The following is a 24724-nucleotide window of genomic DNA, read 5'->3' on the forward strand; positions in this document are numbered from 1 at the left end:
ATTACTTTACGATTTCCACAATCATTCAGTTCACACTGTTTGCTGGGTGTGAATGTTGTACATTATAGATGTTCAGTAAAAATAGCCAGATGGGGATAATGTTGCATGTTTGTATCTAGATATATCTTACTTTTTTTTTTAAAGTAATCTAGAATGTATATAGTTCAATCTAATCTGGATGAAAGTAATTTAAATTTATACACAGGTTTAGATTAACCCTGATTAAAATGTCCAAAAAATCTTGGAGTTGTTGTATACATTTAATGAAGTGTGGTTTTCTGTGTGATTCCATTATTATTTTTTATTATTTTCCCACTGTGGTGGATATGTGGTAATGTTTTAAAATTATGAAATGCTATAGTTAATGATGCATAACTTCCATGGACGGTCTCAAGCACATTTGCTGAAAATGACAATACTGTAATATAATGATTCATTCTCCTTTTTCTAGGTTATTACTCCAGCAAAAGTGTGTGGCATCACCAATGAATCTGAAACAGTTAAAAGACTTCGCTTGGCTGTCACAAATAAGGATTTTACTTTTAAAGCAGGACAGTGGTAAGATTTCTCTCTGATTTTGTGGGGGGAAATTGCTTACAGAAAGCTCAGGATGATGAAATGTTAAAAGGAAGATACTGGGATAATGATTCTCCATTATATTTATATAACCTACTGTTTTAGTCATAAATGCTGTATAAAATAGCTGTTAAATTCAACCTCATAATTGTAAACTGTGCTTTATTAAATATATCCATATTCATACAAATAGACAAAAAATTAATATTTGCCAGTTTTCATTTTGATTCCTTCAATGATGACCTGTGGTTTATATCCATTAACTTATTGTTCTATGAATATCTTTACACACTACTTGTATTCCATTACTCTGATAGCTAGCTGCACAATGGAGCAGAGACTGAGTGCTGCAAATGTGAAAGTTAATTTTAATTTGATTTTACAGTTTTATCATTAAAAAACCCTAAAAAGTGATGTTGACCTTTGTCCCCCTAAAATTAGATCTGCTGGGTTAGTTTGGGTAGGTGTATACTTGAAAACAAACCCAATTCACTGCTTAGGCCATTCTGTGGATTAACTGTTGTGACATTTCCCAGGGATCCCCAGTGCTTTAAGGCTCCTTGCTACCACCTGTCTTTAGCATGAAGAATCCTTGTCTGTGCCTTTTGGGGGTCAGCTCCCCAATTCTACTGGCCTTGAGCAACGCAAGTACTCCCCTCTAAGCCTTGCAAGTCCCGTAGTTATTCTACAGGTAGCAATTGGCACACCCCAATCCTCTAGCCCTTTAATCATCTCACTGGAGTGCCCAGCCTCTCGTCCGCTGGATGCTTGCAGTGTTTACGGATTTGTTTTTTCCAAAGAAACAGTAGACCCCAGTTTACCAATTCCACCTCCTCTGCTGAACATGGAGCTCTTAGATATATTTATAGTGAAATCAGGAATAAGTTTCTTTAACAAACCATGGAGATTCAAAGTAATAGCAAATAGAAGTATTGGAAACAAGAATGGTTACATATAAAATAAAACCATAACATGCATGCTAGACCCTAAACATAATTAACAAGATATTCTTGTGTCTAATTAAGTTTTGCTCACCCAAAAATCCTTGCAGCGATTTATAGCTAGGCTGGCTGTGATCCTCCTTTTATGAGACAAGCATGCTGTCAGCTTGCCTTCTCGGTGAAGGACCTGGGGGTGTTCTTGCATCCCAATATATAACAGCCCAATCCTTTGTATTTATTCATAAACCAGAGCACCCCCTCACCCAGGTGTTTGTTTCCTACTGAGAATTCCCTCTCTCCTAGATTTTTGCAATCTCTTAGTTAGCCTGGGGCTCGGTAGGCAAATAGGCATCCATTGTGAGGTGTACAATACACAGATGACCAGACCAAGGACATAGGTGTCTGTTACCTCCTGCCTGAATGGAACATTTCTGAGTTATGTCACCGGCCTTAATTCAAGACCTCAAGAACATAATTTTTAGTATAGATATCTAACTCCTTAAATATTATTTTTGTGTACACTTCACAGTGAGTATGATGACCAGTGGGCTACTGACTCTCAGTAGGGACCTCACATGCCACCCTTCGGTGAACTATTATGCATACATCTGCCGGATACCTGTAAAAACCTATGCACCTCTGTGCCCTCTGGCAGTTGGCACCAAGCAGTCCCTGGGTCACAATTGCTATTTAAACAATGTTACAGTTTTAGGAGTGTTAGAATTTTTCAGGATCAGGAGGAATTCCATGTTTCAATTCAAATAGTATTTTGTAAGATAAGTTACAATCTGGACCTCTCACTCTTGACAGTGAGAGACAAGGTGGATGAGGTAATATCTTTTATTGGGTCAGTTTCTATTGATGAGAGAGAGAAGCTTTCAGGCTTACACAGAGTTCTTCTTCATGTCCCAGATCTGAAGAGGAGCTCTGTGTAAGCTCGAAAGCTTCTCTCTGTCACCAACAGAAGTTGGTCCAATAAAAGATATTACGTCACCCACCTTGTCTCTCTGATATCCTGGGACCAACACTGCAAACAGCTCACAGTGGTCCTTTAACTTTTTTTTTATTTATTTAAACTTGCTGTTGGCTTAGTCCAGCTGGAAACTGCTTTTGCTGGAATCAAAGTTTAACTGCTAGGGTGTTAACAGCATGTGTTACCAATGTAGTCTTAATATCCAGACTCTTAAATTTAGAACCAGAAAAACAAGATGTTGATTGCAATAATTTTTGTTTGTGGAGCATTTTGTTGTAGTTTTTGCACGTGTGGAGTGACGCATATTAAATTCTTGCTTGCCAGTTCTTTGAAAAACACATTTACCCATCAAAAATGTTTTAGCAATTATCACTCTGAAAAGTGAAAGCTTTAATTATAATTACTCTTTTCATATTTCAGAGTAACAGCCGTGTTAGTCTGTATCCGCAAAAAGAAGAACAGGAGTACTTGTGGCACCTTAGAGACTAACAAATTTATTAGAGCATAAGCTTTCGTGGACTACAGCCCACTTCTTCGGATGCATGTAGAATGGAACATATATTGAGGAGATATATATACACACATACAGAGAGCATAAACAGGTGGGAGTTGTCTTACCAACTCTGAGAGGCCAATAATTAATTAATTGGCCTCTCAGAGTTGGTAAGACAACTCCCACCTGTTTATGCTCTCTGTATGTGTGTATATATATCTCCTCAATATATGTTCCACTCTATATGCATCCGAAGAAGTGGGCTGTAGTCCACGAAAGCTTATGCTCTAATAAATTTGTTAGTCTCTAAGGTGCCACAAGTACTCCTGTTCTTCTTTTCATATTCTTTTTCCTTGAAAGTATTCAAAGGCTGTTTTTTGGCATGTCAACTTCTCTGTACTGGAAGCTATAAACCATGGTCATGTTTTCTGAGGAATAGTGCCAAGAATCAACAATTTCCTGAATAGAAAAGCCTAACATGTCAGTGAAATGCCAGAATTAAAGTTTGTCTTCATAGTATTAACACAGAAAATGGAGCTTTCATAATCTTGGTTTACATAAGCAAAAAAAGTTGATTTGTTGTCCCAGGCTCTAATAGACTTCTGTTGTCTATCAAGTTACAAGTAATAATTAAAATGAACAAGAAGAGATTTGTTGCTATAATAAGGAATTTTTTAATTTGATAGATTGTGCATGCATATGTTTGTTTCTAAGTATCACGAAGGGCTGAAGGACAAAGGACCAGTAACTTTAAGCTCATCTTAATATTTCTAACTTCTTATTCCAGCAACTGTTGGATATTTATCTCTTTTCTGAATGTTTGGCTTTAAAAACTTTAACAGACAAAGGAGGATATGTGACTGAGACATACCTATAAGTTTACAAATTCTCTTTCCTCTTTTTAAATGCAGCATCTTCCCTTATCTTGGCTTCCCCTTGTTGGATAGATATGTTTTTCTAGAATTACTCCACTTAAACCGTCACCGGTAGTGTATTACTTTGGAAGTCCTCCCATGTCATCTCACACCCTGTTAAAGTAAGGCAAGCCTTCAGAAGCAGAAGTCAGTTCAAGATATTATATTACAGCATAGTACGTAGCCCATTAAAACTTCTGCTGTCCATAGTGAGCCAAGTTTAAAAAATTATGTATTTTTAAAAAAAGGTACACACTTGCGTAAGTAATATTTTAGAAGGTTAAATCTTTACTGAAAATTCATGCTTTTTAATAATTTTAGTTTGAATTTGGTGTGATCTCAAACAGGGTTTTAAGAAACTAGTAATTTCCCCTGTCCATAACCAGAATACTTACTTTGGCATGATTGTGGACCGTGATTTGTGGTTTAAGTGCCCTCCATCCTAGTCTGAGCATTCCAGTTTATTCCTTTCCTGTAGAGGGTGGTACAGAGCGTTAGTATCCTCAGTTGAGGTGTTCTTTGGTACAGTAAGTATTACAGCACAGAATTGGATCACCTTTACTCAACTTCCCAGTCTAATTACTTAGAGCCTGTTTACCAAAGGTGCTGAGTACCTCCATTTGTGCTGACAGCTCCATTTGAAGGCAATGGGAGCGGCAGGCACTGAGGACATCTGAAAGTCAGGCCCTTAATTTCTCTAGATTAGACAGTCTCCTCACGCCTCCTGTCTGTAAAACAATGTTTCTCAGCCTTTTCAGGTTGGCAACCCAAAAATGTCATGATCTCCTTACATTTACTATAAAAGAGTAAAAAATGTGTTAATGATAAGTCTATGTAACTTGTGTGTGTTTTTGAGAGATTGATGGAGAATACTTCTCTCTGAAGGGTAAGGGTGTGCTGGGAGTGGAGGAGAAAGATTTTCTGTGCTTTAGATAATAACATTGCCAGTGCCTTGCCCCCTAACTTTACCCCAAGCTGCCGTTCATAATCTCTTTTGGGATCACAACCCACCAGTTGAAAACACTGCTTAAAAACAACCATGCGATAGAAGCTAAGCCACACTCCTCCTACCATCCTCATTTAACTAGCCAACTTAATGACTCATTGTGCATTATCTGGGGCTATTAAAGAAGCTGACAGACATAATTTTGATCAGAACTGAATATTTACTTTACAGCATTTTGTGCGGGGTGTCATCTCAGGCCTTAATTGACTAATTCGTCATTCTCCCATATTTAGCAGTCTTTACCACAGTGCTCAGTTCACAAAGAGAGCAGCCCAACTGACCTTAACATAACATTTATAATAAAAGTCAGAATTTTGGTATTTGCAGCAGAAAAGTGGGAATATTCTTGACTGCTTAAATATTAAGGCAGCTCTCTTTAGGAGTTTGAAAAGCACCAGTAGAAGATTCCGAGTTAAGATCTGATTTTCAGAGATGATGGAACACAGCAACTCCCATTGACCTTGATTGATGCTCATCACTTCTGAAAATTACCCCTAGCTTTCTGAAGTTATTTAAACTGAACTATGAGGTATCTCTCTTTCATTTGTGAGTGCAGCTGGATGAAAATGGAAGACAAAGAATTTTAATGTTGAGCATTGAATTTGACTTTTAGCTGCTCTGAAAGTAACTTGACCATATTTTGCAATACGATGTGAAACACATTTACTAAGACTCCAAATATTTTTAGTAGGTTTCTTATATTATTTGATACATTGTTGTTCTATAGCTTTAGTAGCATCATTTGGGAATGATCCACATGCACAGAGAACCCCCAATGGCAAAGGCTTGTCTTGTAACTTGCCAGCCACTGATATACCTAGCCTTTTACAACATGTTAATTTCTGAACTTTAAGTTCTTAAGTGTGTATTCTAAATTTAGTTTAGACCAGCGGTCTCAAACATGCGGCCTGCGGGTGGCCCTCGGGGTGACTTTCTGCGGCCCGCGAGCCCCTCGCAGCCCCCCCCACCCTCCCCCAGTGTTTACCAGAGCGGCGGCCGGACGTGCACCGGGAGCAGGGCAGACTCCCTGCCTGCCTGCCCTGCCCTGTGCAGCTCTGGGAAGAGGCTGGAACGTGGGGAAGGGGGGGCGGAGAGGCTGTGTGTGGCTGTTGCTTTAGGCAGCACCCCCAGCAGCTCCCATTGGCCGGGAACGGGGAACCGCGGCCAGTGGGAGCTGCTGGAGGCAGTGCCTCAAGCAACAGAAACACTCAGCCCCTCCGCCCCCCCCTTCCCCACGTTCCAGCCTCTTGCGGGGGCAGGGCAGGCAGGCAGGAAGCCTGCCCTGTCCCCGGTACGCGCCGGGCCAGATCCTGCCCCCCAAACCTCTCTTGCAGCCGAACCCCCTGCTGCACCCTGCACCCTGACCCCCTGCCATACCCTGCACCCCTCCTGCACCCTGACACCTGCCCTGAGCCCCCTGCCGCACCCCAACCCCCTGCCCTGAACCCCCTGCCTCACCTCACACCCCTCCTGCATCCCAACCCACTGCCCTGAGCCCCCTGCTGCAGCCCACACTCCTCTTGCACCCCAACCCCCTGCCCTGAGCCCCCTGCCACACCCCACACTCCTCTTGCACCCCAACCGCCTGCCCTGAGCTCCCTGCCGCACCCTGCACACCTCTTGCTGTACCCCTCACCCCTCCTACACCCCACACCCCAACTCCCTGCCCTGAGCCCCCACTACACCCCACACCCCTCCTGCACCCCCTGGGGGCAGGGAGGGGGCAGAGTTGGGGTGGGTATTTCAGGGAAGGGGTTGGAATGGGGGCAGGGAAGGGGTGGGAAGAGGCAGGGCAGGGGTGGGGCCTCATGGAAGGGGTGGAGTGGGGGCCGGGGGGGGGGGAGGTGTCAGTAATGCGGCCCTCGGGCCAATGTACTAGTCCTCATGTGGCCCTCATGGTCATTTGAGTTTGAGACCCCTGGTTTAGACCAACACACATTATAAAAATGCTTCTTGTACATTATCAAAATGTTGTATGTCACTAGAGGGAGCTGCAGTTTAGCATGTAAAGCAGTATCACTTATTTTAGTGGCTTTCATTTTTTGACATATAAAAATAGATAGGTATGCAAAGAATTTTTTAACAGTCATATTTCTTACTCTCAGAAGAGTGCATGTGTATGGAATTAAAATCTGTTTTCCTAAATTAGTTTTCCAATCCCTTTCCTAGTAAGGTACAGTAGTTTGAAAATCAAAGGGAGAATTCGTGGTGCTGAAAACGGTGGGAATTGGGTCCTCTGGCTGGACCATATTGACTTTTAAAATACATAACTAAACTTAAGTAAATGACTAATAACGTAAGATTGTAGTACCCCTTTTTTATACATTGTACTTAAGCCTCAAGAACAACCTAGAAATGTGCCAGTATAATACAAATGTATTTTACTTTCTGGCAATCTGGGAAGAAAAAGAAATAATCCTGTCCCTTTACAGTCGTAGGTGAAAAGAATTCTGATTTGATGGCATTACTCAAGCTGTGTGTTCGGATGCCAAATGCTTCTTATTGTTAAGCTAGTAATAAAAAGTGTTTACTCAACTTTGTAAAAAAGTTTTGTTCAGTTATTTTGTTATCGAAACATACAAATACAAAAACTGCTTGTGCACTATCTCTGTTGGGTTCTGAACCTTATAGAAATCAAAATGCATACGTTTTGGTAAATACAGAGTACTGAGATCAAGCCAGCCATTTTGAGTTGGAGGAAACTTGGTGAATGTTCTCATGCCTTGTTTTTAAAGTTTCTTTTATTTAACTATTTCTTAGGGTAGATTTCTTTATTCCTAAAGTTGCCGTAGTTGGTGGATTCTCAATATGTTCCAGCCCTGGTCTACTGGAACAAGAGGGAGTATTGGAACTGGCAGTGAAACATACTGTACATCCTCCTGCTCACTGGATTCACACTCAGGTAAATGATATTTGCAGATGATTACAGACTCAACAAGTCATTTTTCACTCAGAACTTGATTCTTTCCCATTGAAGTCAGTAGCAAAACTCCCATTGACTTCAGTGAATAGGATATGGGCCCTTATTAATACACAATTTCTAAACATCTCATTTAATTGGCCTTAACATTTATCTTGAATAAAATAAACTGATTTGTAAGAGGCAGTGAAATAACATAATTTGCATGTGGTAACCTGGGTCTAAAGTTGTGATCTTCTAACTTGTTGGTGCCTCTTTTCTGAATCTTGCTCTTAGATACAGCTCTGTTATATTACTTAGCTATATCTAGCATCCTATATTTCAGAGTAGCAGCCGTGTTAGTCTGTATCCGCAAAAAGAACAGGAGTACTTGTGGCACCTTAGGCTTGGTCTACACTAAACCCCCAAATCGAACTAAGGTACGCAACTTCAGCTACGTGAATAACGTAGCTGAAGTCGACGTACCTTAGTTCGAACTTACCGCCGTCCAGACCCGGCAGGCAGGCTCCCCCGTCGACTCCGCGTACTCCTCGCGGCGAGCAGGATTACCGGAGTCGACGGGGAGCACTTCTGAGTCTCCAGACAAGACGCGATAAATCGAACCCAGAAGTTCGATTGTCTGCCGCCGAACCAGCGCGGTAAGTATAGACAAGCCCTTAGAGACTAACAAATTTATTAGAGCATAAGCTTTCGTGGACTACAGCCCACTTCATCCTGTATTTGTGGAACTTTCCAGCAATCATGTGTAACTAAAGGGTCACAGTTAGTAAGTTTAAATGTTTATACAGTTACAAATGGTTGACAGAGAAAAATCATATGTTATAAAAGGGACCTTTATGTCAGTAATACATAATCGGTAAAGCAACACAATACTTCAGAGATGACAAAACCCCAATACTCTGGATTACACTTCGAGACAATTTAAGGCCCCTTTCTTTTTGTCATGCTAAGAGTAGTCTGATTTCTTTTCCCTCCTGCTGTTTTGTGATGGGTACTTCTTGAGGCCTTCGAGCATTTTTTATCATACATTCTCCTATTTACCACAGTTTAATTATGGTCACAAGATTTCCTTCCACGCTGTCTGTTCAGATATCATCCCTCCTACTTACTATCCTATGCCTATCGTCCATAGTTCTCTAAGTGTGGCTGCAAGGTCTCAGCTAACAGATTCTTCCAAGGTTACAGCCATTGCTGCTCTGTTTATTGACCAGAAGAGTCACAGTAAAAAATCAAGCAGTGAGAATCCCCAGGTTGATCCTAACCCAGCAGTCACCATGTGACCTTGCACTGCACTTCTGCTGCTGTTAAATCAGGTTAGTTTCGTGCATCGCTGGACTTTACATGAAATGACTTGTTTTGAAAGGCTGTGTAGAAAATGTAGGACCAATGTCACTGGCTACACACTTAATGAGATTACACAGGGACGTTTTCTATTTCTTTGGTGTTGCTCAGTAATACCACTGAAAGCCTAACTTAATCTTCCATCTCTGCGGCATCTCTGAAGCTGTTATCCGTCCTTAACACTGCTGTTGAATTTTCTAGGTGAATTCACAGGAAAATACTCAGTTCACATGTAAACTAGTTCAAAAGTTGATGCTGCAGAAGAATCCTCAGAATATGAACTGAGTTTTCTATTAAGCAAGTGCTTTATTTCTGCAATGAGGAAAGGGGAAGGAAAAATGTAACGACCTCTTTGAATCCTGTGACACATATTTGGTAGGGAAGCCGTGAAACTTAATCAATTACATTTAATTTGTAATGCATTTTGAGATTCCAGGATAAAGGATGCTTTAGAAATTCTAAATATTATTTGTTTTATTTACTTATTACACCTGATTTTTTCAAATAGATTTTTTCATAATTAACTTTTAATACCTTATTTATAATAGTATATTTCATCCTGCGTGTTTCCAATACACTTATAATCTTAACAACTTCAAGAAGACACACTTCTGTGGATAAAGTTGTAGTGTAGTTTTTTTGCTGTTGAATCCATCTTCTTCGTCGCTCAGCCTACGCCATTTCAATGCAATGCTTGCAATTTTAGTAGAATATGCTAGTTCTATGCTACAGGGTGATGCTTCCCCACCAAATCACTCCAGAATTAATAGTCTTCACTAACACGGTGACTCTTAATACACCTCTAGCCCGGAGCTCTTTAAATCACCGTTGGAGCCCTGCCGCCGCTACCCTGGGGCTCCGGCAGATGGGCTCGGGTGGCGATTTAAAGGGGCCGAGGCTCCCCGGGGCCGGAGCCCCGGGCTCTTTAAATCCCCGCTGGAGCCCTGCCACCGCTACCCCAATATAACGGAGTTTCACCTATAACGCCGTAGGATTTTTGGCTCCTGAGGACCGCGTTATATCAGGGTAGAGGTGTAATAAGCTTCTTCTCTAATGTGGTTTCCATTAGTATGGATGCATAGGTGGCTTTCTCATCTGTCAGTCAGGTTATTCCATTGGTCCCTGAACTGCACAGGGGGCTGCTGGTGTAAAAAACAGTTGCCTAACTCAGAGCCCTGCCCCGCCCCCTTCTCCACCCTGAGGCCTGTCTGTGCTAATTCTACAAGAGGCCAAGATGGTGAGGGATACAAAGTGGACGGGGGAGAGCACTTTTGTCTCTTCCTGTTTTATTTTCTGGGAGAAAGTCCGTCTTCCCCTGTTCCAGGTACTTCTTGACCTCTTCTGAGGCCTGGAAGAAAGAAGGTGCCTCTGTGAGGCATGGAAAAACGGAAAGAGCCTGCCAGTGTGCTGGAAAAAGGAGGAGGAACTGGGCTCAAAAATAACGCATACAAATTGCCTAATACCACTTGACTGGCAGATAAGAGGAACTCACTCATTTGTCCACATTACACAATACAATTAGCAAGGAAAGAAACATTTTGGGTTTTAGGGTGATGATGGTAATTACTTTATGGGCCTCCTGCTTCCTTACAATCCCAGTTGTGTGTAACACTCTGCTTCAAAGGATCTTCTTTCCTCATCTTGGTACAGGTAGTCTTTTGGGGCTTGGACCTTTACTAAATATATGCCTGTCACTGATGGAATCTACTCTTCATGGTAGACCTGGTTGAGACAATGTCACTTAACTCAACCCAAGATTCGCCTTTTTGATTTTGCTTTACTTATTGTTTTGTAAAGCACTCAAGACAGTAATTTCTCGGTCTGCTGGAGCCTGACAAGTGTCTAGCTTAATCTTCAGGTTCACTTCATAAATGGTTTTGTAGTAGTAGCATCCCACCAAAATGACAAATAAGGGTCAGTCTTCTAGCCTCCTGCCTCAACATTTCCTTTTTTGTTTTTTTCTCATCTTAACATGAAGTGATTTGGCCTCGTCTGTTTCAATTGCTATTTCCTGATAATAGAAGAGACTTTCTGGAGGCAGCGCTTTTTGTCTCTGACTGATGAATTGCTGTTCCTGGTGGATTTCCCCGCCCCCCCTTTTCTTGAATTTTTACCTCTCCTCCTTTTTCTGTTTGTCCCTCTTTCCTGTTTGTTCTTCCTCATCTGTGTGGTCTAGAGTGAGAACATAAGATTCTGATCAGGAGTTCTGTCTTCTATTCCTGGTTCTGCTACTAACTTGTGACCTTGCTTAATTTTTCTATCTCAATTTCCCCCTTCATGCAAGGGTGTCAGTCTGGAATTGAAAAAGCTTTCTCATGTTCCAAGAGGACATTACCCCAGTGTGATATACTCAGGGCAGTTTCACTTTTCCATGTATTAAACTTCTTTTGCAGAGTTGCTCTCAGCTACTACCTCTGTTTGTATACGACTGGAATTTTGATTTTGAGGGGGAAAGGGTAACATTTTTACCCTGTGGTTTTTGTAGTTGTTTAATAAAGCAGATAGAAATATCACTGTAAGAGAAGTTTCTTTTAGGGGGTTCTCTCCTTTTTTGGAGTGGCAGTGGGGAAGAGAGCCCTTTTTAGGTCCACACAACTGCAGCATGACTTCCTCCCGTGGCCTGCCTCCTTTCCCCTTAGCAGAGTCTTTCTGAGAATAAGGGCCCTGGACTTAATGGGAATCTCAGACTTTAACCTTGGGTCTTCACAACAACACACATTTTCATTGTGTAAAAATCCTAACATGAATCACTCCTTAGTGTGAAATATCTTGCATCAGCCCTCATGGGGGAATGTCATCAGTCCTTTATTAGGGCCGTGCCTTGGCCTGAGGGCAAAAAATAGGCCCCTTCAGGGCATTCAACCAACTAACTTCAGATAACTGGGTTAATTTTGAGTGTGTGTTTTTAAAATACTTGAGCTTTCCCTCACGGGTAAAATATGTAAAAACTAACAATGATTATCTTATTCTGAAGCCCAGCTTGTCTTATGACTTAGCGATGTATGACGACTTGTATTTTGTCCTTTGCTTTTAGTTAAAGTTAAAATATTATCTTTTTTTTCTGCCCCTAGTGCTCTCTTGACTCAGAAGTGGCTCTGCGAGTGGGAGGCAATTTCTTCTTTGATCCTCAACCTGCTGACTCCCCTGTTAACCTTGTGCTGATAGCAGGGGGAGTAGGAATCAACCCATTGTTTTCCATACTGCTACACGTAGCAGATTTTCATAGAAATCAAGAGAGTGAAGAAAATGGGTATAAAATGGGAACAGTGAAGCTGTACTATAGTGCAAAAAACACAAATGAACTCTTATTTAAGGTAGGTAAAAGGAAAGTAGTTTTCTTGAATTGTTTGTTCTTTTCAGAAGGCTTCTTGTTCAGTTGGTTTGTATCAATGTAGTGAGGAGAAGTGCTTCTCATAGACCAGGTCCCTCTTGTGCTAACGGCTCTACAAACACAGAACAAAAAGCGTGTCCCTGCCCCATTGACTTCCGTGGTGCAGAATCAGGCCCTGTATGTGTAAATTTTCTGCCTTTCCCCCTTATTGCTGTTTTATTGAACTTAAATACCTCTGATTTACTTTCTGTTTGGGAACATCTGACCTTATGATCCAGTATAATGGTTGCCAAAGAGACAATTGAAAGTTAGTCACAGGTTGTCAAGTCGTTCTAATGGAAAACGTTCTAATGGAAAACTAATAAAACCAGTTCTAATGGAAAATGTCTTCTGAAAAATTCTTGCTAAAATTACGCACAGGCGCATACACGTTCATGCATCTTCAAGGTGCCCACAATTGCAAAGATTACATAGTCAGGAAGCAGCATCAGTACATGCGGGGGAACTTCTAAACAAATATAGTCTTGTGGCATTAACCACAGTTGCAGTTAAAGCACAAACATTTCCAAAAGAAGCCTTCCAAATTTCTAGTCAAAAAGCTACGATTCTTGTACAGATCTAGACAAATTACCTCCTCAAAGACAATTAGCCAATTTTTCAAAAGTTGCATCTTATTTTTGATGCCTCTATTTCTGAGTACTCTTCTTAAGATACTGATTTTTCTTTCTTTTCAAGAGCACTCCTTGACTTTAGTTGGAGGTGTGGGTTCTGATCATCGTCCCTGATAATCAGACCTTTGGTATTTAAAGCTGAGTATATGAAACTAGTGACCACTCTTGAAAACAAAGTGTAGTTACAGCGATGGAATTTCAGAGAAGCTAGGATTCATCTTTTTTCAGATTATGTGATTCACATTCTTGGCTTGTACAATAAGAATTTATCAAACTGATCAAAATTGTTGCTTCAAAACATTTTTGCTCCATGTAAACTGTAACTGAATATTGAAGTATTACACCCTGTTGTGTGTGTCTGTGCACATCGAATGGCTGAACATATTTATTGGTATTGTTTCAAAAGATTTGGTGAATGTAGTGCTGATGACTGTTGTTGGATTGATAGCCCTGCAGATTGACATCCTTTTCCCACAGAACAGCAGCATGTATTATGCAACATTATTTTTCAGCATGCAGAAAAGGTACAGATGTCCTGTGTGAAGTGCAAGTTTGCCAACAGTATCCCATTAATGTGTATCAGAATCCTGGTCCAGAGATTAAAGGCTTATTTGGTCTCCTTTGGCTACATCTGGGTGTAAAAATTGTATGGCGGGCCATGAATGCTCACAAAATCGGGAGTTGGAGTGCAGGAGGGGCTGAGGGCTCCAGCTGGGGGTGTGGGCTCTGGGGTGGGGCCAGAAATGAGGAGCTCAGGGTGTGGGAGGGGGCTACGGGCTTGGGCAGGGGGTTGGGATGAGAAGGGGTGCAGGCTCTGGGGTAGGGCTGGGGATGAGGTGTTGAGGGTGCAGGAGGGTGCTCTAGGCTGGGACTGAGGGGTTTGGAGGGCAGGAGGAGGATCAGGGCTGGGGCAGAGGGTTGGGGCCACGGGGGAGGCCTCAGGGGTGCAGGCAGGCTCCGGGCAACTCTTGCCTCAAGCAGCTCCCGGAAACAGCAGCATGTCCCCCTTCCAACTCCTACGCGGAGGCACGACCAGGTGGCTCTGCGCGCTGCCCCGTCCGCAGGCGCCACCCCCCCCCCCCAGCTCCCAGAAGCAGCAGCATGCCCCCCTACGGCTCCTACACGGAGGCGCAGCGTTGGCCATGTGGCTCTGCTCACTGTCCCGTCCACTGGCGCCGCCCCTGCAGCTCCCATTGGCCGCAGTTCCCGGCCAATGGGAGCTGCAGGGGGTGGTGTTTGGGGCAGGGGCAACATGCGGAGAGCCCCCTGGCTGCCCCTACACGTAGGAGCTGGAGAGGGGACATGTCACTGCTTCTGGGAGCCGCGTAGCAAGCCCCCGACCCCGCTCCCTGGCTGGAGTGCTGGAGCAGGGCAAGCCCCTGACACCGCTCCCCGGCAGGATCTTGAGGGACAGATTAAAAGGCCGGACGCGGCCGTAGTTTGCTCATTCCTGAACTAGGAACTGGAGTAAATTATACATAGGCCACTAAACAGCTGTCATATAGTCATGACTTGTTCATCACAGAACTGGGCTGGATTTAGTGACCTAATGGTGAAAAGTTCTCATTAACAATCTGCTCATTGCTATTGATACATTAAAAATAATACTATTTCAACCAGTGGAAAGAAACTTTTTCATAGAAGTATAGTGTATTTTTATCTCTATGCTCTGCCTTACTGATGTACCCTGTATTTTTTTTAACTGTACCACTGTTGACCTGCTATGTCAGACATGCCAACCCTCCCTTATTTTCAGTAATCTCTTGATTTTTTTTAAATGTAATTATGAAATTACTATTCCAGGTTTAAATCTATCACTTTTGCAAGTGCGCACATGTGTGTGTGTGTGTGTATGTGTATGTATATGTGTGTATATATATATACACACCACCACTCAGGTCCTACGAATATAGCAAATAATGTTGTGGCCACTGTGAGGATCTGATAGGAGGCAAGCCGTGATGGTTTAGAATGGGTTGGGGCACTGCTGAATTAACTGTCCAAACCACAGGCTGCGTGTCGTGCTCTAGCTGCCCCGTGTATACCCTGCTGGACTATGTTAATGTGCTGTAGGTACCTAGAGCACGCCAGGGCCAGGGGGTTCCGCATGCGGCAGTGAGAGCACAACACATAGCCTGTGCTGTGGCCCTACAGATAATCACTGCAGCTTGTCTTCTATTAAACCCTTACCAGGGAGTCTGCAGGGGAGGAGAAGCCAGAGGGGTGGGAGGAGGCAATGAGAGTAGAGAAGGAGAGAGGGAACATGACAGAGGAGAGGATCATCCTGGGAAGGAGGTCCAGGGCGAGGACTGACCAAGATAATTGAAGGCCCTAAGTGGCATAGTCAGGCAGCTTTCCTCTTCCCTACACCTGCCTTTGATCATAAACATGGAGGGGATGGTGGAGGTCCTGGTTTGTTTAGGTGGAGGGGAAGGGAAGGGAGATGGAGAGAGAGATCCAAGCAACTTCCCTAATTTTTTTTCCATAAACATCCCTAAAAATCTCAGAGCAAAGTTGGCATTTCTACTATGTTTTGATTATGTCTGGATGAAATAAGCTGAATTTTATAACCTTTTTTTAAAATGTTACTTTTTTTATTTGGTTACATAAATTTCACACCCTGAAACGCCAAGAGACTGAGAATTTCTTGCATAATTTGAAAACACAAAAAGTCACCTTTTTTGCATGAAATTTTGCATATGTGAATTTCAAATAACTGGGTTTGGTCAAATTTATACTGAAGAGTTTTGACAAAGTTAAGAAGTAGAGATGGTAGCATAGGGCTGGGAATAATGCTTCCTTACATCACAGGGGGTGCTAAGGATAAAAAACATTAGCAATTATGAGGTGCTCAGAATTTGCTAATGCTAGGTGTGTAAGTACCTATATAGATTTTCTTCAAACAACATTTTTTTAAATTGCTTCTGTTTTCCTAACTCAAAAATGTGAAAACACAAATTAAATGGGGGAAAAAACTGTTAGTTCTGTGTTTTTGCCAGCCCTAGTTTTGATCAACCATCATGTTGCTGCTACATCTCATAATACTATGTTGGTTGTTTAGTATATTATAGTCCTTGTGATAATACTTTGCCGTCATCTCAATGTTTATGTGACAGTTTAAGGATTGAGTAGTACAGCACTTGGATGTAGGGTCACTGATAACACTGTTAGTGTCAAATCAGCACAGCTTCCATAAGGGAAAATTGTCTCTCTCTAATGAGTTAGGTTATTTGAAGAAATCAGTGGCTTTTGGTCATAAAGGATTGAAGAAAATAAACACTAGGAAAAGGGCAAAGATCTGGGTGGATATAAAAAATGGCTGATCAGTATGCTCTGCTCCTCTGAATGTAGATAAGTAAATGGGTTGAATGGCTGAGGTCACTACTGGGTTTGGTTTAGTACATTAATGACTTGGAGGAAGTAGACAGTGAATGGGTGAAAACTCCAGGTGAAACAATATTTTGGTTTGCAAAGACTGAAGTTTAGGAAACTCTGATGTATTTAAACACATTAGGAGATTGAGCAGCAAGATGGCTGATGTACAGGTTATCCAAGATAAAATGTAAGGTGAAGCCTGTTAGTATAACATTGTCTAAAGTGCTCACATCCGCCAGTTGCCTCTGACTTCTATTATTCTCCTGCATGAGAAAAAGAAAGTCAATGTGTGTAGGTCACTGAAGGTATCTACCCATTGCATAGCCAAATTAGAATAAAATAATTTCTTGCATATGAAATTAGTAAAATAATGCAGAAACTGTTGTGACATTTGGCAATAATTTGCCCTCATCTAATGGAATGTCTGCATGTTTGATCACAGCACTTTAATGATATAGTTACAAAGTTAAGGAAGATGGCTATAGGAATGTCAGGGCTACTTTTATCCAATGATTGTATAGTGGGGTTGTTTAGTGTCTCAGGGACAGGAGTTAGGGGCTTAATATATTAAACTATGCAAAGAACTGATGAGTCACTCTTCTTAGTTACTAAAACCCTGTTGCATAGTATGAGATGACACACAATGAAATTAAAAGGCAAGATATTTAGATATAAAAGGTAATGTTTCTTACTGTGTCTGTAAGAAAAAAATCTGGAAATGGTATGACGCTTGCCAGCAAGCCCTCTGTTTGTCATGTCTATTTAGATTACAAGTTCTTTGGGATTCAGACCCTCTCTCACAATGGGTCTGTATAGTGTCTAACACTACAGGGCCCCTCATTGGGGCCTATAGACTTCATTGTAATACAAACAATAAGCAATAAATCGGGGGGGGGGGGGGGACATGATCCTTGTTTCTCAGTTGTGCTAGGCAAGTCAAAATTAATCAAACCTTAGGCATCCAGTTGAAAGGTGGATTGTCTGCAGGACACAGTAAAGAATTTTCCTTCTCCACGCAGTATTGCATAATTAAGACAAATGCATCCTGTGTGGCAGAGAAAGTGTTTGCTTCCACTAAAGCATCTCATGTTCTTTGCTGCTGGGGGCAGAATAACACAGTTGCACCAATAGCTTCATTCCGTAGAGTAATTACTAATGTTCCTGTGTGGTTTATAAATATATACCAATTAATATGGGTGCGGGCTGTCAATACTTTATAAAAAATCTTCTTCTGCAATTTTGTGAGAGCATAGCCTTTATATTTGAGCATTTTGCAAGAGAACAGAGTGTGATAATGAGATGTGACTAGAGATTGCATTGCCACATTTGAATGATTTATTATGCATGTTCTTTCTTCATGATCTCTTGAAATTTAGCCTTCAGAATATGTATGAAAAATCTTTGATAAATTTGTACACCGGGCTGGGGCACGCATGATCATTGCTTGGTTCTCCTTGTTATCATGAGACAACTCCATATTAAACTCCCCAGGAAACCTTTAGTGCTTCAGCAAGGATACAGAGGACCCTTTAACCCCCAAGAAAAAATTACTTGCGAAGTAGACCTTCCTTTCTATCACCTTGTCAAGTTACAGTAAATCATTGCTCTGACACTTATTCGTTTGCATGCTCTTCAGCAACTTCATAGGCAGTTTCTGTTGCCCAACTCTTCGAAAATGTAGCTCTATGGTATATTACCCACTCTATACATTATATCATATTAATGTAGTGACTGCCAGTCTCCGCTTAAATAGCTGTCTCACGTTTCTTTTAATGTGAACGTGACTGTTCTTCCCTTCCCATCTCCCAGTCACTATGAGAAGAGAGATTTTTTTCCCCAGTGGGGGTCTCATTATCCAGCTGCCATATTCATTTTGTACATTAGTTGTCAACTGGCAGATTCAGACAGAATTAAAAAAAACACCTCAGACGCACGGATGCTGGGGAAGCACTGCCTTTCTCTGCACCAATTTTTGGCATTGAGGTGTGTGCAGAATCATGGCCTGCACTCCTTGAGAGTGAATATATAAGCAATACATGTACAAGTAAGAGGGAAGCCTGTGAATCTGCTTGGGAACCTGCTTAGCCAGGTCCTGATGTCTCCAATCTTTGGGAGAAGATTTGGTTCAAAAGTACCCCAGAACACTGCACAGTTCCATATTATTCCCAACTTCTGTTCAGAAGATAATCAGGGAAGTAAAAATGGGTCAGTACGAGTGGTATTGGCAGAGCTGTTTGCAGAATTGTCTGTCTGTATGCGCAAAAAGAAGAACAGGAGTACTTGTGGCTCCTTAGAGACTAACAAATTTATTAGAGCATAAGCTTTCGTGGACTACAGCCCACTTCTTCGGATGCATATAGAATGGAACATATATTGAGGAGATATATATACACACACATACAGGGAGCATAAACAGGTGGGAGTTGTCTTACCAACTCTGAGAGGCCAATTAATTAAGAGAAAAAAAACTTTTGAAGTGATAATCAAGCTAGCCCAGTACAGACAGTTTGATAAGAAGTGTGAGAATACTTACAAGGGGAGATAGATTCAATGTTTGTAATGGCTCAGCCATTCCCAGTTATGTAGACTCTCTCCTCAGACCCTATGCTACCAGCACTCCCAGCTATCTTCGAGACACCACTGACTTCCTGAGGAAACTACAATCCATCGGTGATCTTCCAGAAAACACCATCCTGGCCACTATGGACGTAGAAGCCCTCTACACCAATATTCCACACAAAGATGGACTACAAGCTATCAGGAACAGTATCCCTGATAATGTCACAGCTAACCTGGTGGCTGAACTTTGTGATTTTGTCCTCACCCACAACTATTTCACATTTGGGGACAATATATACCTTCAAGTCAGTGGCACTGCTATGGGTACCCGCATGGCCCCACAATATGCCAACATTTTTATGGCTGACTTAGAACAACGCTTCCTTAGCTCTCGTCCCCTAACGCCCCTACTCTACTTGCGCTACATTGATGACATCTTCATCATCTGGACCCATGGAAAAGAAGCCCTTGAGGAATTTCACCATGATTTCAATAATTTCCATCCCACCATCAACCTCAGCCTAGATCAATCCACACAAGCGGTCCATTTCCTGGACACTACTGTGCTAATAAGCGATGGTCACATAAATACCACCCTATACCGGAAACCTACTGACCGCTACACTTACCTACATGCCTCCAGCTTCCATCCAGGACACACCACACGATCCATTGTCTACAGCCAAGCTCTAAGATATAACCGCATTTGCTCCAATCCCTCGGATAGAGACAAGCACCTACAAGATCTCTATCAAGCATTCTTAAAACTACAATACCCACCTGCTGAAGTGAAAAAACAGATTGACAGAGCCAGACAAGTACCCAGAAGTCACCTCCTACAAGACAGGCCCAACAAAGAAAATAACAGAACACCACTAGCTGTCACCTTCAGCCCCCAACTAAAACCTCTCCAGCGCATCATCAGAGATCTACACCCTATCCTGAAAGATGATCCTTTACTCTCACAGATCTTGGGAGACAGACCTGTCCTCGCTTACAGACAACCTCCCAACCTAAAGCAAATACTCACCAGCAACCACACATCACTGAACAAAACCACTAACCCAGGAACCTATCCTTGTAACAAACCCCGATGCCAACTCTGTCCACATATCTATTCAAGTGACATCATCATAGGATCTAATCACATCAGCCATACCATCAGGGGCTCGTTCACCTGCACATCTACCAATGTGATATATGCCATCATGTGCCAGCAATGCCCCTCTGCCATGTACATTGGCCAAACCGGACAGTCTCTACGCAAAAGAATTAATGGACACAAATCTGACATCAGGAATCAAAATACTCAAAAACCAGTGGGAGAACACTTTAACCTGTCTGGTCATTCAGTGACAGACCTGCGGGTGGCTATATTACAACAGAAAAACTTCAAAAACAGACTCCAAAGAGAGACTGCTGAGCTAGAATTGATATGCAAACTAGACACAATCAACTCCGGTTTGAATAAGGACTGGGAATGGCTGAGCCATTACAAACATTGAATCTATCTCCCCTTGTAAGTATTCTCACACTTCTTATCAAACTGTCTGTACTGGGCTAGCTTGATTATCACTTCAAAAGTTTTTTTTCTCTTAATTAATTGGCCTCTCAGAGTTGGTAAGACAACTCCCAACTGTTTATGCTCTCTGTATGTGTGTATATATATCTCCTCAATATATGTTCCATTCTATATGCATCCGAAGAAGTGGGCTGTAGTCCACGAAAGCTTATGCTCTAATAAATTTGTTAGTCTCTAAGGTGCCACAAGTACTCCTGTTCTTCTTTTTGCGCATACAGACTAACACGGCTGCTACTCTGAAACCTGTCTGTATGCGTTATCCTATTTGAAGTCCTCTTACTTTCATGAGCACTAAAGTTCACCCCAACATTAAAAACAAGTCTTCAAAGTGAGTTCAAGAACTTCTCTATATACCTCTCTGAATATACACTGGAGTCAAGCTTGTTCTCATTGACTGGGAGACCCATGACAGATTACTCATGGGTAAACAAACAAATGATAAAATAATCCAGGATACTATATCACAGAATATAGTTCAATTTTACTTCATAATAATCTAGCAAATATCCTACAATATACTTTCTTTAAAATGAATTTGTGGAGCACTGCCAATGCCCTTTACAGTTACGAAAGCCCCAAGTAGCTTAGAATGTAGATCAGGGGTGGGCAAACTACAGCTTATGGACCAGATCCAGACCACCAGCTGTTTTAAGCTGGCCCTGGAATTCCCGCTGGGGAGCGGGGTCTGGGGCTTGCCGCGCTCCGCCGTTCCAGCCAGGGAGCAGGCTCGGGGGCCGCTCCACTCTGCTTCCAGAAGCGTAGGAGCCGGAATGGGGACATGGCTGCTGCTTCCGGGAGCCGCTTGTGGTAAGCGCTTTCTAGAGCCTGCACCCCTGAGCCTCTCCCCGCACCCCAACCCCAGCCCTGATCCCCTCTCCTGCCCACCGAATCCCTCGATTCCAGCCCGGAGCACCCTCCTGCATCCCCGGAGCCTGCACCCCCAGCCGGAGCCTGCATCCTTTCCCGCACCCCTGCCCCAGCCCTGATCCCCTTCCCACCCTCCTAACCCCTCAGTCCCAGCCCAGAGCAGCCTCCTACACTCCAAAATCCCCAGCCCCACCCCAGAGTCCGCACCCCCCAGCTGGAGCCCTCCCCCCGCACCCTACTCCCCCTCCCGCACCCTGAAGCCCCCTCCCGCACCCTGAGCTCCTCATTTCTGGCCCGACCCTGGAGCCCTCACCTCCTCCTGCACCCCAACCCCAATTTTGTGAGCATTCATGGCCCGCCAAACAATTTCTATTCCCAGATGTGGCCCTCAGGTGAAAAAGTTTGCCAACCCCTGATCTAGATAGTAACTAACGAAGTCGTAGTCGAGAGACTTCATTACAGCACTGGTCTAGTAAATTTTCACTGAGAATTGGCATGAGGCCACTGGGGTTTTGGAGAGAATGATCACATTTGTGGATTACAGAATTGAGAATTAGTGAGTTTCTACTCAGGATATTAATAGGATTAAAATTTATCCTGTAGGTAGTTTTAATTTTTTTAAAAATAGGCTAGTAACATTACCAAAGGGAGGTGGTTCCAGGCTTGGACCTAAAGGCTGGACAACTGAAATGCACAACTTGTTCATTTTAAAGTAAAAACATCAGGTTTCTGGAAGGTGGAGGGAGGAAATGGGGACCAGTTTGCCTTTTTTGACAGCTTCACAGTTGCAAGAGGAGAAGCCACAAAAGAGCGGAAATAGTTATAAGATGCAAGTGTGGTTTAATTAAAAACAGTTGCAGAAACAGAGAAAAACATCAGCAGTATAATTGATAGTATATTCAGATTCCAGATAAAGAAGTCCAAAGTCCTTAAAAAGTTCTGGCTTGTTAAACTCAAACCATCAAATTCTTAAATAGAGAGAATTTGATGTGCAGAATCTTAGTAGATAGTACAATCAGCCGTGTTCTGGGATTCTGTGAACACATCTGCTTTGATTTAATAGACTCTGTGGTATGACCAAGTATGTTTAACATTCCAGAATAATATCTTTGGTTTGATGAACGAATTTCCTGGAAAGATCACATGCAGTTTCCATGTTACCCAACAGAGTTCACAAATCTGTGAAGAACTTCAGCCATATATCACTGGTACGTACTGTGGTGATGCCTAGAGATTTTAAAGTAATTGGTTCAGTGGGAGTTATGATCATAGTGTTGTTCAGCCTATACTTTGAGATGTTTGATGTGCATAATCTAATGTTTTATAATATCTAAAAAAAAAAATCATACAAAATGGGATAGGAGCCCAGTGGATAGGTGGGAAAATTGGTACGTGAGAAACATGAATGATTTAATTGTATGTACTTTTTGGTCCTCTGAATCATCTCAAGTATGCTTGCACAAGTTCTGTTACACTTATGGCTGAATTGTTTCTACTTGCTGTTAATTCTTATTTACACTTCATTCCCAGTCCTCTTCTCTGCGCTCTCAACACTTGTATTTACTTTGCTTAAAACTGCAATGACAAAGCAGGATAAACCCACAGCCTTTAAGGTGTCTTTGGCATAGAGAGTGATCTATTCGCAATGAAATTATGGGATATTTTAGTTGTATGGTATTGTGTTACTGTTAATGGCAATTGAAGAACTAATATCCTGTAAATTGACACTGTGTTTTCTTAAACACTGATCTAAGCTTTCAGATGATTGTGTGTGTGTGTGTGTGTGTGTGTGTGTGTTTTCCTAACTTGAGCAACCTTAAACAGGCCTGATTTTCAAAGGGCCGGTGTCGAAACACCAGAATCACTACTCCATGTTAGAAACTTTAGGCCACTGCCTTTTGACTGCATAAATATCTGCCTTCATATGAATTTCTGTTCTTAACTACGTGTGTTCTCTTTGGTAGAGGGAAGAATATCTGAAAAGGAACTAGAAAAACATGTGTCTAAGGATACTTTATGGTACATCTGTGGTCCACCTCCAATGATAGAATCTATATCCAAACTACTAGAAAACTTTGGTGTTCCTACAGACTGCATTTACTTTGAAAAGTGGTGGTAGCAACAGCTACTTAGAAAATAAAAACTGAAAACAACTAATCTATGTATTTTGGTAAATAAAGTGTCTGAAATGCACAGAAGATGGACTCTACTGTGACCTCACTGACTGCAAGATTTCACTATACGCACATGACATCTTCTTGTATTTAGTAATAATTCCTAAATTATCCTATAATGCACTCTGATTTGGGTCATTATTGTTTTATTGCTTTTGGAAAAAAAACAGTGTATTTTGTATTAAAGATATGAGCCATTTTATTTTTGTATTTCATTTATTTGCTATTGATTGATTGATTTGTGTAATACTCTTTTTTGTTAATTAGGCAGCTTTTTAAACAGTCAAATACTATTTTCATTACGACTATAACTTAACTTGCAATTAACTAAATGTGTAAAAATGACCAGATGTAGTCTGTAATGTATTAATTCAGACCATAATTTTGTAAGCGAAGCAAGGCCAGACTGGGTCAGTAGTTGGTGAGGGTCTCATCTCCCAGCTGTTGCAGATAGTGATATTGACACAATACCAATATTGACACAATTCCCAGAGTCCTATTTAGATGCTGCAGCTTGATAAGGGTGCTGTTTTCCTGAGACTTACATCTCGTTCAAAGAAGAGTAAACAGTTCTTGACCACTTCTGGGTATTAAAGATCCTATATTTTCAAAAGTCTAGAGTAGTCTCAGCTTCTTTTGGGCTAATTCTAAATTGCATTCTGCTTACCTAAATTTTATTTAATTGGATAATTTACCCATTCACTTTGTTGTACAAGGGGAGAAAGCCATTTAGAAGGACTTCTGTATGCCACTGCCAACTGTGTTGGTGGTAAGTGAAAAGAGCGGTATACTCTGGTATGAGTATAGTTTGTAATTATGTGAAACATTTGAAGCTAACAAAGTGCTAAATAAATTGCATAATACAGTAGAACTTCAGAGTTTGAACTGACCAGTCATTTGGAACCAGAAGAATCAAGCAGCAGCAGAGACAAAAAAAAAGTGCCAAATACAGTATAGCACTGTGTTAAATGTAAACTACTAAAAAATAAAGGGAAAGCAGC

The 24724-nt window shown here is 41.8% G+C and overlaps 1 protein-coding gene across 7 annotated transcripts in view; it reads left to right on the forward strand.

Annotated features, from left to right (window-relative positions):
• OXNAD1 (oxidoreductase NAD binding domain containing 1) overlaps positions 1–23925 on the forward strand; it is a 37025-nt gene extending 13100 nt beyond the window's left edge. For all 7 annotated transcript variants that reach the window (XM_024107165.3, XM_008170490.4, XM_024107158.3 and 4 more), the window contains exons 4-8: positions 452–558; positions 7664–7805; positions 12236–12478; positions 22649–22757; positions 23514–23925. In XM_024107165.3, coding sequence (XP_023962933.1) covers positions 452–558; positions 7664–7805; positions 12236–12478; positions 22649–22757; positions 23514–23668 — 756 coding nt within the window. In that variant the 3' untranslated portion in view covers positions 23669–23925. The remainder of the gene's footprint in view (positions 1–451; positions 559–7663; positions 7806–12235; positions 12479–22648; positions 22758–23513) is intronic.
• The last annotated feature ends 799 nt before the right edge of the window (positions 23926–24724 follow it).

Source organism: Chrysemys picta, chromosome 2 (genome assembly GCF_011386835.1).
Source record: "Chrysemys picta bellii isolate R12L10 chromosome 2, ASM1138683v2, whole genome shotgun sequence".
In the NCBI taxonomy this organism is placed as follows: Eukaryota; Metazoa; Chordata; order Testudines; family Emydidae; genus Chrysemys; species Chrysemys picta.